This window comes from Dipodomys merriami, unplaced genomic scaffold (genome assembly GCF_024711535.1).
Source record: "Dipodomys merriami isolate MVZ:Mamm:240054 unplaced genomic scaffold, mDipMer1.0.p SCAF_290, whole genome shotgun sequence".
In the NCBI taxonomy this organism is placed as follows: Eukaryota; Metazoa; Chordata; class Mammalia; order Rodentia; family Heteromyidae; genus Dipodomys; species Dipodomys merriami.
In genome coordinates, this window is record NW_027204382.1 from 1,162,778 (window position 1) to 1,175,849 (window position 13,072).

Consider the following 13,072-nt stretch of genomic DNA (forward strand, 5'->3'; position numbering starts at 1 on the left):
TTTTTTTTTTTTTTTGAGACAGAGTCTCACTAGATAGCCCGGGCTGGCCTCCAATTCAAGATCTCCCTGAATGCAGGGATTACAGGTATATGCCACCACACCCAGCTTCTGTGTTCCATGTTTTGTTCTTTTCTCTCATCTTTTTGTAACTGTAAAACAGGAAATATATTTGTAGCCAGATATTTTTGTTTATTTTTGAAAAGATTTATAGAAAAATACCAAATAACACTCAAAAAGTTTAAAAAAATCAATCCTGTTGATTCTTTTTTAAAAAATACATTTTTTATTGTAAAAATACTGTACAGAGGGGTTACAGTTACATGAGCAAGGTAAAAACTCATTAAAGGATCGCAGTTCAAAGCCAGCCGGGGCAAGAAAATCTGTGAGACTCTTATCTCCAATAAACCACTCAGAAAACCAGAAGTGGCACTGCGGTTCAAGAGGTAGAGCGCTTGCCTTGAGCTGAAGAGCTGAGGGACAGTGCCCAGGCCCAGAGTTCAAGCCCCACAACCGACCAAAAAAAAAAAAAATCTGGGTCTGGGAAGGTGGCTCAGTGGTAGCATGCTTGCCTTGCATGCATGTAGCCGTGGGTTCAATTCCTCAGCACCACATAAGCAGAAAAAGCTGGAAGTGGTGTTAGGCTCAAGTGGTAGGGCACTAGCTTTGAGCTGAAGAGCTGAGGGACAGTGCGCAAGCCCAGAGTTCAGGCCCCATATGATGATGCTAAGGGAACTGAATTCTGAGACATGGAGCCAAGAGGTTTTTCTCTGTTGTTGTTTTTAATGTACTATGTGATTTCTTTTTTGTGTGTGCTTTTTTTTTAAAAAATCTTTTTCCTATGGTTTATTCCCTGTTGTCACTGTATTTGATTTTGGTATCCTGGAGTATTGTATAAACGGTTATCTAAATTAGGGAAGGGAACAGGAACAACAAAATGGTGAGACAAAGGATGAAGGGTGAACCAATGCAACAGCGGAACTCAAAAGACAATAGGTTGAAAATGAACTGTACAACTTGGGGAAGGTGTTGGTGGGGAGGGAAAGTGGGAGAAAAATGTGGGAGGGGACAACCAGTTTGACAAGGAATGTACTCACTACCTTACATATGTAACTGTAACCCCTCTGTACATCACCTTGACAATAACATTTTAAAAAAGAAAACAACCAAATAACACTCAAAAACTTTAAAAAATCCTGTTGATTCTCCTAAAAATCAATTTATGCAGCAAGAATTTAATTTCATGCCCTCCAGCTCCCTTTTCATCTCGGATGTACCTAGTACTGACATCTCTGCATTCTTTCTATCATGCCTTGCCTTTGTATAACGTCACTATGTATATATCACACTTGAGTTTTTCCGCAGTACAATATGATGGTATTGCTTGTGTAAGTATGTAACTTAAAATTTCATCTCCACTTCCACAGTATATCATGGACTTGGGCAGAAAATATCTGATTAATTAAACTTATCTATCTTTTATGTTATCTCTATTTATTTTCTTGTACTAACAACATTCACACTAGCCAAACTCAGAAGGGACTGATTTATTAACCAAAATGTAATTTATCAATTTGCAATATGAGATATATTTGGCATCCTATACATAGCTTCTTTGCTTGGGGCATTCCTACCTAATATATGAATTACTCAAGAGGCTAGATTATAGATAAGAGGGCTGATAATTAGAACAAAAGCAAGGAGATGTTCTAACAGGATCATTCTACCACACTGAGGTAGCTTTATGATTTGCCCTGTGGCTTTTTATAACTTAGTCATCAGTCACAGCACTGAGATGTTGTTGGAGACACACAGAACAGGTTTCTTCCACCGTCTTGATCTGGACTGTTCACTGCCTCCATTCCATTGGACACACCTGCCCATGTCCTCCATGACAAGAGGGCAGCTTACTACAATACCCTCTCTTTATGTAAATAAGACATTGATTGGAGTTTGAAAAGCCCCCAAAACTACTTGATACAGACATGGGAAACACCTTCACTTTCACTGCAACTTATTTACACCCGGTAAGACTGTGGAGGTGCTAATACATAGAGGTGGTGATCACCACAATGTCTTCAGACATTGACATTGGTCCTAGTGGCCCAAATCAAGTGTAGTTGGAAATCATTAGTTTAGAGTGAAGGGTGACAGAAAGAAAAACCAGATAGAATATTGTATGGAAGTCAGCTGAGTAGCAAAGTTAAGGATACCAGTTGTGCAGAAGCATAGAGAGTATAGAAATGTTTTTACTAGACCTGTGTTGGTCTCTGCTTTCCTAATCAGACCTTTAGCTTTAACTAATTTTAGGACAGTTAGTCTTCACTCTTCTGACTGGAAATCACTAAAGGATTAACTATTGCTATTTATTTTTAAGTATACTTATTATGAACTAATTGTGCTAATATTTATACTCAGTGTCTTAAAAACCCTTCTGTCCATCTTAAAATATAATACAAAATGAAGTATTCTATTATCAGATATATTTTCCTATTCATTTCTCACCATTGTTACCCCTTTAATTTTAAAACAACTGATAAATGTAAACTTTATCTTTTAATCTTACTCTTTCCTGAATTTGGCCAGGAATATAAATATTGCTTGAGGAATGACCAGTTTTTAAATATAAATACAAAGGTTTAAAGTGACATCATGTGTTTTACAATGAGAATAAGAAAATGAGATTCCTTAAGCTGAAATAGACTTAGCAGGCAGGTACATTTCTAGACACATATATGCTCTGTATTGGAGAACATCACACAGAGCTTTGGGAAACCCAACTGCTAACATGTTTGTATCCAAAACTCTTGCCTGTTTCTTGTCCTTAAGTTAATTACTTTATAGTGAGTCTATTTATTATTTTATTATCTTGACTAATTCAACTTTGCCTCTGTTTTAATAGATTAATCAGGCTTGGTTTTTCCCTTTATGCTCAATAAATGTTTGCTGAATGAAAGAATGAATTACAGAAAATGTGTTATCTCCTTTCTAGTAGGTTATCTGCTAAAATAATCAGGGATTCTAGTCTTCATTATAGAATTCTTCAATGTAAAGTTATCTAACTATGTAGTTTTGAGTTTTTTTGAGAATTTGTCATATAGATTGGAAGGCATATATCCTTCCTTCTTTCCTTCCTTCCTTCCTTTCTTTCTTTTTGGATCTGGTTGTGGGCCTGAACTCTGGGTCTGGGTACTGTCCCTCATCTCTTCAGCTCAAGGCTAGTGCTCTACCACTTGGGCCACAGCACCACTTTTTTTTTGCTGCTTATGTGGTGCTGAGGAATCGAACCCAGGGTCTCATGCATGCAAGGCAAGTGCTCTACCACTGAGCCACCTTCCCAGCCCTAGAATTCATTAAGTGTCCCGATACTTTGTTGCTTCCCTAGTTTGTAGTGTTTAGTACTGTTGTCTCACACAGAATTCTTTTTTTTTTTTTTTTGGTTGGTAGTGGGGCTTGAACTCTAAGCTTGGGCATTGTATCTGAGCTCTTCAGCTCAAGGCTAGCACTCTACCACTTGAGCCACAGTGCCACTTCCGGCCTTTTCTGTTTATGTGGTGCTGAGGAATCGAACCCAGGGCCTAATGCATGCGAGGCAAGCACTCTACTGCTCAGGCACCTTCCCAGCCCCTCACATGGAACTCTTAATAATCTCTTGGGATTGGTCTGGCTGTCAGTAGATTTAACCTATCACCCATTGTCCAGCTTTACTAATTAAATTGTTTGTCACCATAATTACTTATAATACCGTTTCAGAATTTAAGACCAATTGAAACCTAAAAAAACTCCTAAAACCCTAAATTTAAGACTCCTTTATCTTACATCTGGTCTACTGTTCTTGTCTATCATCATATCTCCATACATCTATATACATGGTATATGGATTCCTCACATCGTTTATTGTTTTTGGTGTTTTGTTTGTTTTGTTTTTCCAGTCCTGGGGCTCAAATATGGGCATGGGTGATGTTCCTGGGCTTTTTTTTTTTGCTCAATGCTAGTGCTCTGCTATTTGAGCCACAGCTCCACTTCTGTTTTTTTTTGTGATTAATTGAAAATAAGACTCTCAGACTTTCCTGCATAGGCTGGCTTTGAACTGCTATCCTCAGATCTCAGCCTATTGAGTAGCTAGGATTACAGGCATGAGCGACCTGTGTCTAAGCTGGTGTGTGTGTGTGTGTGTGTGTGTGTGTGTGTGTGTGTGTGTGTGTGTGTGTGTGTGTGTGTGTGTGTGTGTGTGTGTGTGTGTGTGTGTGTGTGTGTGTGTGTGTGTGTGTGTGATGCACATGCAGAATATGAAAGTTTATTTAAAGAAAGCAATATGTTTTTATTTTGAGGAATATGAAAAGACCATATGAATATAATCTATAATTCACTTCTTTCCTTATTTACTGACAATCATTATTGAATTTTGGATATATTCCTTTTTTCTTATATATATATATCATTTTTTGATAATTAGGTTTGCATTATATATGAATATGTTGTCATGCTATGAACACGTATACCTTAATATCCATTGATCAACCCTTCTCCATCCCTCTCTTCCTCCTACTTTGCCAACCTCTGGTGGCCACTATTTTACCCTCAATTTCTGTGAGATCACTATCTCACGAGATCACACATATGTCAATACTTGCTCTCTGCCTAATTTATTTCACTTACCCTAATAATTTCTAGTTCCACCCATGTTGTAATAGAATTATATGCCCTTTTATGGGCAAATAGTATTCGATAGTGTACATGTAGCAATTTACTCTTTCCATTCATCAGTTGAAGGATATTTAGGGTTTGTTTTTAATTTCTTGGCTGTTATGAACAGTGTTGCAATAAATGTGGGAATACAGATATCTTCAACATACAGATTATATTTCCTTTGGACAAATGTGCATTTAGTTAATGTTCAACACCTCTTTGTGGCCTTTTTCCTCCTTATTTTAGGGCTCAGAACATCTTTTTCCATAGGTCTAAGTTGCTGCTCTGAATATTTCCTACTTGGGGAGGGGGAGTTGCAGGGCTTGCACTTGGGGCCTGGGTGTTATCCCTGAGCCTTTCTCTGCTCAAGGCTAATGCTCTCAACACTTGAGCCACAAAACTATTTCCAGTTTTTGAGTAGTTAATTGGAGATAAGAGTCTCATTGGGACTTTTCTGCCCCAGCTAGCTTCAAACTGCGATCCTCATATCTTAGCCTCCTGAGTAGCTAAGATTATAATTGTGAGACACTAGTGCCCAGCTTCCTCTTCACTCTTCATATACCTTCTACCTAAATGACCTAGCACTGTCTTAACAGAGAGAAGCTGGTCGTATGTGGCTCCTGGGCAGGGCCCAGGCAGGTTTGATAGGAGCCTGCGCTGGATATTTTAGGTAGCTGGCTCCTTTTAGTAAAGTCTCATATAGGTTTTCACCTATTGAATAAATGAAACTCATATTTTGGTTGTTATTTATATTTTATTTTGATTGATGAATGCCATCTAATACAGTATTGTTTTTCTTGTGCGAGTATCATTTTACCCTGTTAATTATTCGGTCTACTGCAGACTGTAAGGGTAACAGATTTGCAGTCCCCAGTACCACAAGGGGCAAGGAAGGATGAGAAACCAAATTGAAGAGCTTAGCCGATCATCCTAAGAAACATTTTTTGAGTTTCTGGACAAACTCATCTCTATGGGTTCTAAACTTGATGAAGAAAATGATGAAGAAGTAAATGCAACAGAAAGAGATGTGCCAAAGCAAAAGTAAGGATAGTTCCAGTCTGGAGAGGTGCCAAGAACAGTATTCAAATTGGGACAGTGTTGAAATCCTATTCACCTTTTGACTGATTCTTCTTTGAGGTTCTCTTTCATTCCTTGTTCACTTCACAGCTGCTTCCTTTTGCCACTCAGCCTGCTCTTTTCCATTTTCTGAGTTACCAGAATCTTCCAACCCCTTGCCAGGAATAGGGCCTTTTTGTCCTTTTTACTTCTTGTTATACCACATCATCATACACAACAGGTAAGACTAACACTTTCCTGTTTGAGCTGGAATATTTTTCCTGGAGTTTCAGAACTCTTTTTTTCCTTACTGAAGTTATTTCCTGTACCACGTCCAGGATTATCTTTGGCACCAGTACTTGGAAACTTTATGCTCCCCCATAGGCTGTTTTACAGCATTAATTAGGTTATTAATTTATTTGTATCTTCATATTCCAAAAGTTGGTAACGGGCACTGAGATCTGAAATGGTAGACATACTTTGATCCTAAAAAGAGCCCTGTCTTTAAATACTGCTAAAGGTTGGCCCCAGAACTTAGACTTTGGACTTCTCTCTTTTTCCACTCATTTTTAAAGAGTGCTTCTATGACCTTAAATACTTCCTTTATATTGACGGCTCCCATTCCCATCCTTGATTATACTTTAGATTTATTTCTAATTGTCTACTTGATTTTTCCACTTGCATTTCCATAAACACCTTAAATTTAACTTAAGCAAAACCAAGCTCTTGATTACCCATAAGCTAAATTTGCTTCTCTAGCATTATTTATATCAGTACCTGGTTGCTCAGGCCAAACACTGTGAGTTTTTCTCTTACGTGCCACTTCCAAGTTTTAGATTAAGTGCTACTGGATATTGTATAGCTTAAGTCTGTCTGCAAATATTTGTCTTCTCTTGTGAGGACCTCAAAAGAGCCTCCTATGCTTCCCCTTTTGCCCTTTCTCCCTTTAAAATGCAGATTGTAATTTCATCCAGCATAAAGCTCAATTGCTCTCCATCAGCAGGGTCCTGTGAAGTCTCACCCTTGACTCCTTCTGGCCTTCACCCTCTGTGAACATCCCTGAACTCTCTTCCCTCCAGTTGTACTGGCCCAGCTTTGCTTAAGTCATCCCAGGCCCAATCCAACCGGAAAGAATATGCATTTGCTGTTCTCTCCGCTTCAGATTTCCTTTCCTCAGATGTTTATGTGGTGTACCACTTCTCTTTATTTGCTCAGGTACCATTTCCTCAAAGAGGCATTTTGATATATTAGTCATCCTACCTAAAATAGCATCCTCCTAAAATCTCTATCTTACTGTGTTTGTTTCCTCTATAATTTTTACGTCTATTTAACATTTTATTTTGTTGCTATTTATTTATTTATTGTCAATTGGGGGCTTGAACTCAGGACCTGAGTCCTGTCCCTAAGCTTTTTTGCTCAAGGCTCATGCTCTGTTACTTTGAGCCACAGCTCCACCTCTGGTTTTCTGGTGGTTAATTGGAGATAAGAATATCACAGACTTTCTTGCCTGGGCTGGCTTTGAACTGTGATCCTCAGATCTCATCCTCTGGAGTAGCTAGGATTACAGGTGTGAGCCACCAGCACCCAGCCCCTATTTGACACTTTAATTGGCTAATATCCTTGTTCAAATGCATGCTCCATGAAGATTGAGAGGCCAGAGACACTCTCGCCTTGGTCCCTGCTGTATCTTTATAATCAGAACAGTGAGATGAATGATGGAGTGAATGCCAGTGAATGGATGAGAAATGTTTGGATGGGGCTGAGAAGGTGGCTCAGTGGTAGAGTGCTTGCCTTGCATGCATGAGGCCGCCCTGGGTTCGATTCCTCAGCACTACATAAGCAAAAAATAAAGCCGGAAGTGGTACTGTGGCTCAAGTGGTAGAGCGCTAGCCTTGAGCTGAATTGCTGAGGGACAGCGCCCAGGCCAAAAAAAAAAAAATGTTTTGGAGCACAGGCTCCATGGTACCCAAGTCACTGGTCCTACTTCCCTTGATGGGCAGAATGCACATTTCCACTGCTCCTGACTCCCATCTGTTAAATAGTATTAATTTCATTTTCACCTGCTCCCTCAGGCTGCACTTTCCTCTTCATTCCACAAAAATAGCCTTTTAGAACTAATTTTAAACATAACACGTGCTGACAAACAGGGTAGTTTCTGTTAGGAGATGAGGGTTCTTTTGTGATATTGGTTACAACTCAACTGGAGCCCTGATGTTCTGTGTCTTAACACTGGATCTAACCTGAGTAGATGAGGATATATGTTGTCATTGTTTGCTGTAGCAGGGGACCTTGAGAGGCTGGGTAAGTGCTCTGCAACTGAGCTACATCCCAGCCCCAGGCAGAGTACTGTGAGTACACATCCTAGGAGGAATGGTAGAACGACAGTCATTGCGAACACTGTGTGACAAGCATTACTTAATGTTGTTTGCAAAACACTAATCCTGGTCCTATGAAGTTGATAACTATCATGTCTATTTTCAGAAGAGGAAATGAAGGTACAGAGAGGTTAAATAAACCCCCTCAGGGTCACACAGTAGTAAGAGATAGGGCCAATGTGGATTTCAGTTCATGCTCTTAACCATCTTTGAATATTTGAAGAGCCACTACTGAAAGCAGGCTAGAGTGGAAGTTCTTAGAAATCAGGTTTAGCCTTAGCCAAACATTCCAGAGTTACGACCTCTCAGTCTTCTCAGTACACTGAGAATGTAGCCTCTAACAGGACCAGTAACAGAACTACCTCAGACTTACTTGCTTCTATGTCTACTAATAACCTATATTTATTCTATTTTAAGGATTACATTTGATTCACTTTGAGCCATTTATTTTAGACCAACACTCATTTTGTTGTTGTTGAATGAAAAATGAATGCTATTTAAATTGATTCATTTTTGAGCCATTTATTTTATCACAACATTCATTTTAAATGCTATTTAAATTGAGGAAAAGAGAAAAAATTAAAAATTGATTCTAACGGTCTCATCTTGGAAAAGCTTACCCGTGGGGCAATTGGCCTGATCACTGGCAGTGCTCGTCTGCTGTGCCCTTGAAGGAGTATTGTAGAAGGAAAATGCCCCACATTTCCTAATCCTATGATGACTTTGTTAGGATCCTTCTGTAAACATGTGTTGAGCACCTACTCTGTGTCTGGCATTTTTCAAAGCACTGAAGATGAAAAGATAATGCAGCTTAATCAATGTCTGTAAGGAACTATTATTAACTACGAAAAGAAGCAATTAAGAGTATAGCTGTAAAATTTAGTAGATAAACAGAAAAAGACTTTTGAGAGATTTGAACAGAATAGAAAGGGTAGAAAAACGAAGATAACTAGGCATGAAAGGTAGCATAGAATCTTTCCTGTCTGAGAAGGGAAAACTTTTAAGTGTGAAGGCCATGTGCTATGGTGCTGGCAGGGAATTCCCACTGGAATAGTATATTAGCATTTGCCTTCAAGATAAGATTCAGGGCTGGATGTAACTCAGTAGTGTAATTAATTTGTAAAGTATTTTGACATTCCTAGAACAAATGCATCTTGTCTTACTTTAGTCTCCAGAACTCAAAGATGACGAAGTCTCCTTCCTCCCTGTCTCCACTTCATAGGCCAGTAAATGCACTGATATGGAATGAATGAATCCATTAAACTAAGTAAAAGTAAGGTTTCTGTGGATTAGGACAAGGACTTGTGCAGTATAGACAAAGGGATCTTTCCGTTTCTTTGCTTCATGTACCTGGAATCTCTTGGATGGTGGGGGAATAAGGGTCCTTCATTCTAGGACTTTGGTCCCTAGATAAGCTTATCTTTCACGGATGTCAAATGGTTTGAATGAAATCACTGTCTCTAGCTGGGACTTGATGCCCAGGTGGGTGGGGATTTCCCCTGTTTTGTTTAAATCATAGTTGTCTTTGGGTTTGGCTAGCATGTGCACGATTAGTTTACTGACAATTGGTTTTTTCCTTCTTATACCATATGTTATTCCATGATTCATCAGCTTTGAGTCTGTTGCCTTGAAGGTGAAACAATTTCTTCCAATGTTGATATTTCAAAATCTCGTAGATAACAAGCACACACATATGCAGAGTCCTTGCAGAAGTTTTAAACATTTGGAGATGAATGAATTATGCTGCTACAAATGGAAAGGAGCAATGACAAATTGTAATGGTGGTATCCAGTCATCCTTTGTTGGGTGGCTGCTTGAATGCTGATATTGATAAAGCCTGGATGCTTATCTTTCCTTGTGACATTGCTTATGGTTGTGTTGTTTATGAATTTAAAGTGTTTTTACTTAATTGCCTTAATTTACATGTATTTTAATATTTTTAGACTGACATGATCTTTAGTTTTGGAAGTAGGGCTTAAATTCCATTTATATAACATTATCTGTTTATATTCTAATGGTGGTTTCTCTTCTGTATGTAATGTATAGCAATGATTATTCAAGCCTCTAGAAATGTTCTTTTAGCTTCAGATACAAATAATAATCTCTGAAAGTATTTTAATAGAGCACATTTTCTGAATGCAAAACAAAGCAGTCATTTCTGCCTAGGCACTTTCTAAGTATTTAGAAGATTAGGTTTCTAACAAACACACACTAAATTAGCTTTCTGCATACAGCTCTAATCGATGCTCTTAGGACATGGCATCATTTAGCCACCTGTCTCTTTTTAATCATGGTGTTTTTCAGTGGAGTGAAGCTTTATAATTTCATGGTGTAAATACATGTATAAATATTTGTCTACACTTGTACATTTGGAGAAATTTTTAAGAGATTCTAATTTTCCACATCTTCCTCTCCCTTCTTCTTTACCTGGTTTTAGCTCCTCTTTGGTTCAGGTGTGCTTGTGTCCCTAAGCCTTTCTGGGCCGCAGCTGGAGAAAGTGGTGATTGATAGAAGCTTGGTGGGGAAGCTCGGCTCAGACACCATCAGCGATGGTAATTACCCCCATGTGCAAATCAATTGCCTACATTAACAGTGGGGCAGGAGAAATAGTGTGTCAACAGGTAGACTAATTATTAACACTAGGGACTTGCAAACACAACAAGTAATTGCTTGTAATAGCGTACTTACAACCCCTGGGACCAATATAAGTTTCCACTAATATTTAATACCAAGGTCTTTTTTTCTTCTTGCCAAGTGTTAGGCTCATATTCTGGGTATTTTCTACTCTTTTCTTTAAAAATGTGAATATATTTTGAAAATAAGCTTGTTTTTATTCTTTCAAGATCATTCCTCTATTATATCTTTAATAATAATATTACTATTAATAATATTCTTTGGGCTGGGAAGGTGGCTCAGTGGTAGAGTGCTTGCTTTGCATGCATGAGGCCCTGGGTTCAATTCCTCAGTACCACATAAGCAGAAAAAAAAAAGCCAGAAGTGGTGCTGTGGCTCAAGTGGTAGAATGCTAGCCTTGAGCTGAAGAGCTGAGGGACAGCGCCCAGGCCCAGAGTTCAGGCCCCACGACCAGACCCCCCCCCAAAAAAATATTCTTTTTGGTGGTAGTGGGATTTTTACTCAGGACCTCATGTTTGTTGAGCAAGCATTCTACCACTTGGACCATGCTTCCAGGCATTTTTGCCTTGTTTTTCAGATAGGATATCACACATTTTGTATGGAGATCTAATGATCTTGGACTGTGATCTTTCTCCTTCCATTTTTTTGCAGTAGCTGGGACCACAGGCAGGAGCCACTGTTTCTGACTTGCTTATTGAGATAAAGTCTTGCTAACTTCTTTTTTACCCTGTTTGGCATTGACCTAAAATCCTCCCATCTGTGGTTACAAGGTAGCTGGGCTTATAGGTGCATACTACTTAATACCTGGTCCTCATTTCTTTAATAACACAAATATGTCAACACAGATCCTGGTAAAATGGCATAAGAGCTTATTTAGGAAGATATTTTGTTACTAGTCTATGACTACTGACTTTTGAGAGATTTGAAACTTTTCTAAATAAGGAAAATCAATTCCAGATATACTGGCTCTACTGAGTGAAAACACAAATAGTATATAATTGGTACAAAATACATAAGAAAATATTTTAAGTCATTCACTGAATAGGAAAACCACTATTGAGTCATAAAGTCACAATGCTTGATGCCAGACTACCTGTGTTGTTTATTTCAAGAAAAAAAAAGTAGAATTATTTCCATCTTTATAGTTAAAGAAACTGAAGCTGAATGACATTGGAACATAGCGAGAATTTTATAGCTGGAAAGTGACTGAGCTGAGATTTGAACATAGGTTCTGATTACAACACCGATTTTCTTTCTGCTATACTATGCGGACTCCTGAATTTTTCAGACTTTGTCCTTCTGTTTAAGGCAAAAGATCCAAAAAGAGATTCCATTATATGGAATAATGAAATTGGTCAGTATCTTAAATTGAACAAAGGAAAATGTAGTATAGTAGAAAGACAGAAATGAGAGTGAAGAGACCTGTCCACCGTGTGCTCTCACTAGCAGCCTCTGAGTAAGTCAGACATAATCACAGCACCTTAAAAAAAGTGCTCTGCAGGATGGTTATAATTAGCAACATTACTGATAATAACAAGCGGGGCTAGGACTGTCAGGATGCCACTTCCCCTTCCATGTAGGAGGATGATGTTAAGGGAGCTTCCCTATGGAAGATGTTCCATTTTCATATTCTAAGAATTGAACCTTTTGTTGACATTACAAATGAAATAGTGACTGTGATGACTTTGTCATTTTGATGCTCCTCTATAAGAATTAAAATGAGACTTCCAATGCTATTCGTGTGAATTATCTTTTTTCACTTGTTTCTTTTATTTGTACCCAAAATAATACACTCTCATGGGACATGATAACAATGTGGTTTCTTGGCAGTTCTCCAAATTCTCCTGTTATTGTGCAGATCCACTGTTGGTCACTGCTTGCACAGCCAGGGGCATGGAAATAAAGAAAAATGTATAAGACATTCAACAATTTCTTTATGCTAGGAACAGTGAATTTCTCAAATAGCTATTATGTGTTTTATCAGTAATTTCATAACACATATGGCCCTTCATGTAAACCATGATATTATCTATTCACTTTATACTTTATGAATAAGGCTATAGAAATATTCTTTGGCAATCTTCATTGTTAAATATTAATTTCTGTAATATATAAATGGAGTAAAATATACTTTTTTTCATTTGACTTGTATACTGTCAAAAGAAGGATCATTGGTTAAAAATTAAATTGGTGAATCGAAATAAAATTTAGATTGGTACAGAACATTTATCACTTTACTCTCAGATGGCTTAATAGTGTAGAAACATGGAATTAGAGTGAAAGCACAATGAAAGTATTGTTTTCATGTTTGCACTTCGGCA

At 38.1% G+C, this 13,072-nt stretch overlaps 1 protein-coding gene across 2 annotated transcripts in view; it reads left to right on the forward strand.

Moving 5' to 3' along the window:
• LOC138839051 (WD repeat-containing and planar cell polarity effector protein fritz homolog) overlaps positions 1–13,072 on the forward strand; it is a 260,737-nt gene that overhangs the window by 78,544 nt on the left and 169,121 nt on the right. For both annotated transcript variants that reach the window (XM_070038707.1, XM_070038706.1), the window contains exon 7: positions 10,555–10,669. In XM_070038707.1, coding sequence (XP_069894808.1) covers positions 10,555–10,669 — 115 coding nt within the window. The remainder of the gene's footprint in view (positions 1–10,554; positions 10,670–13,072) is intronic.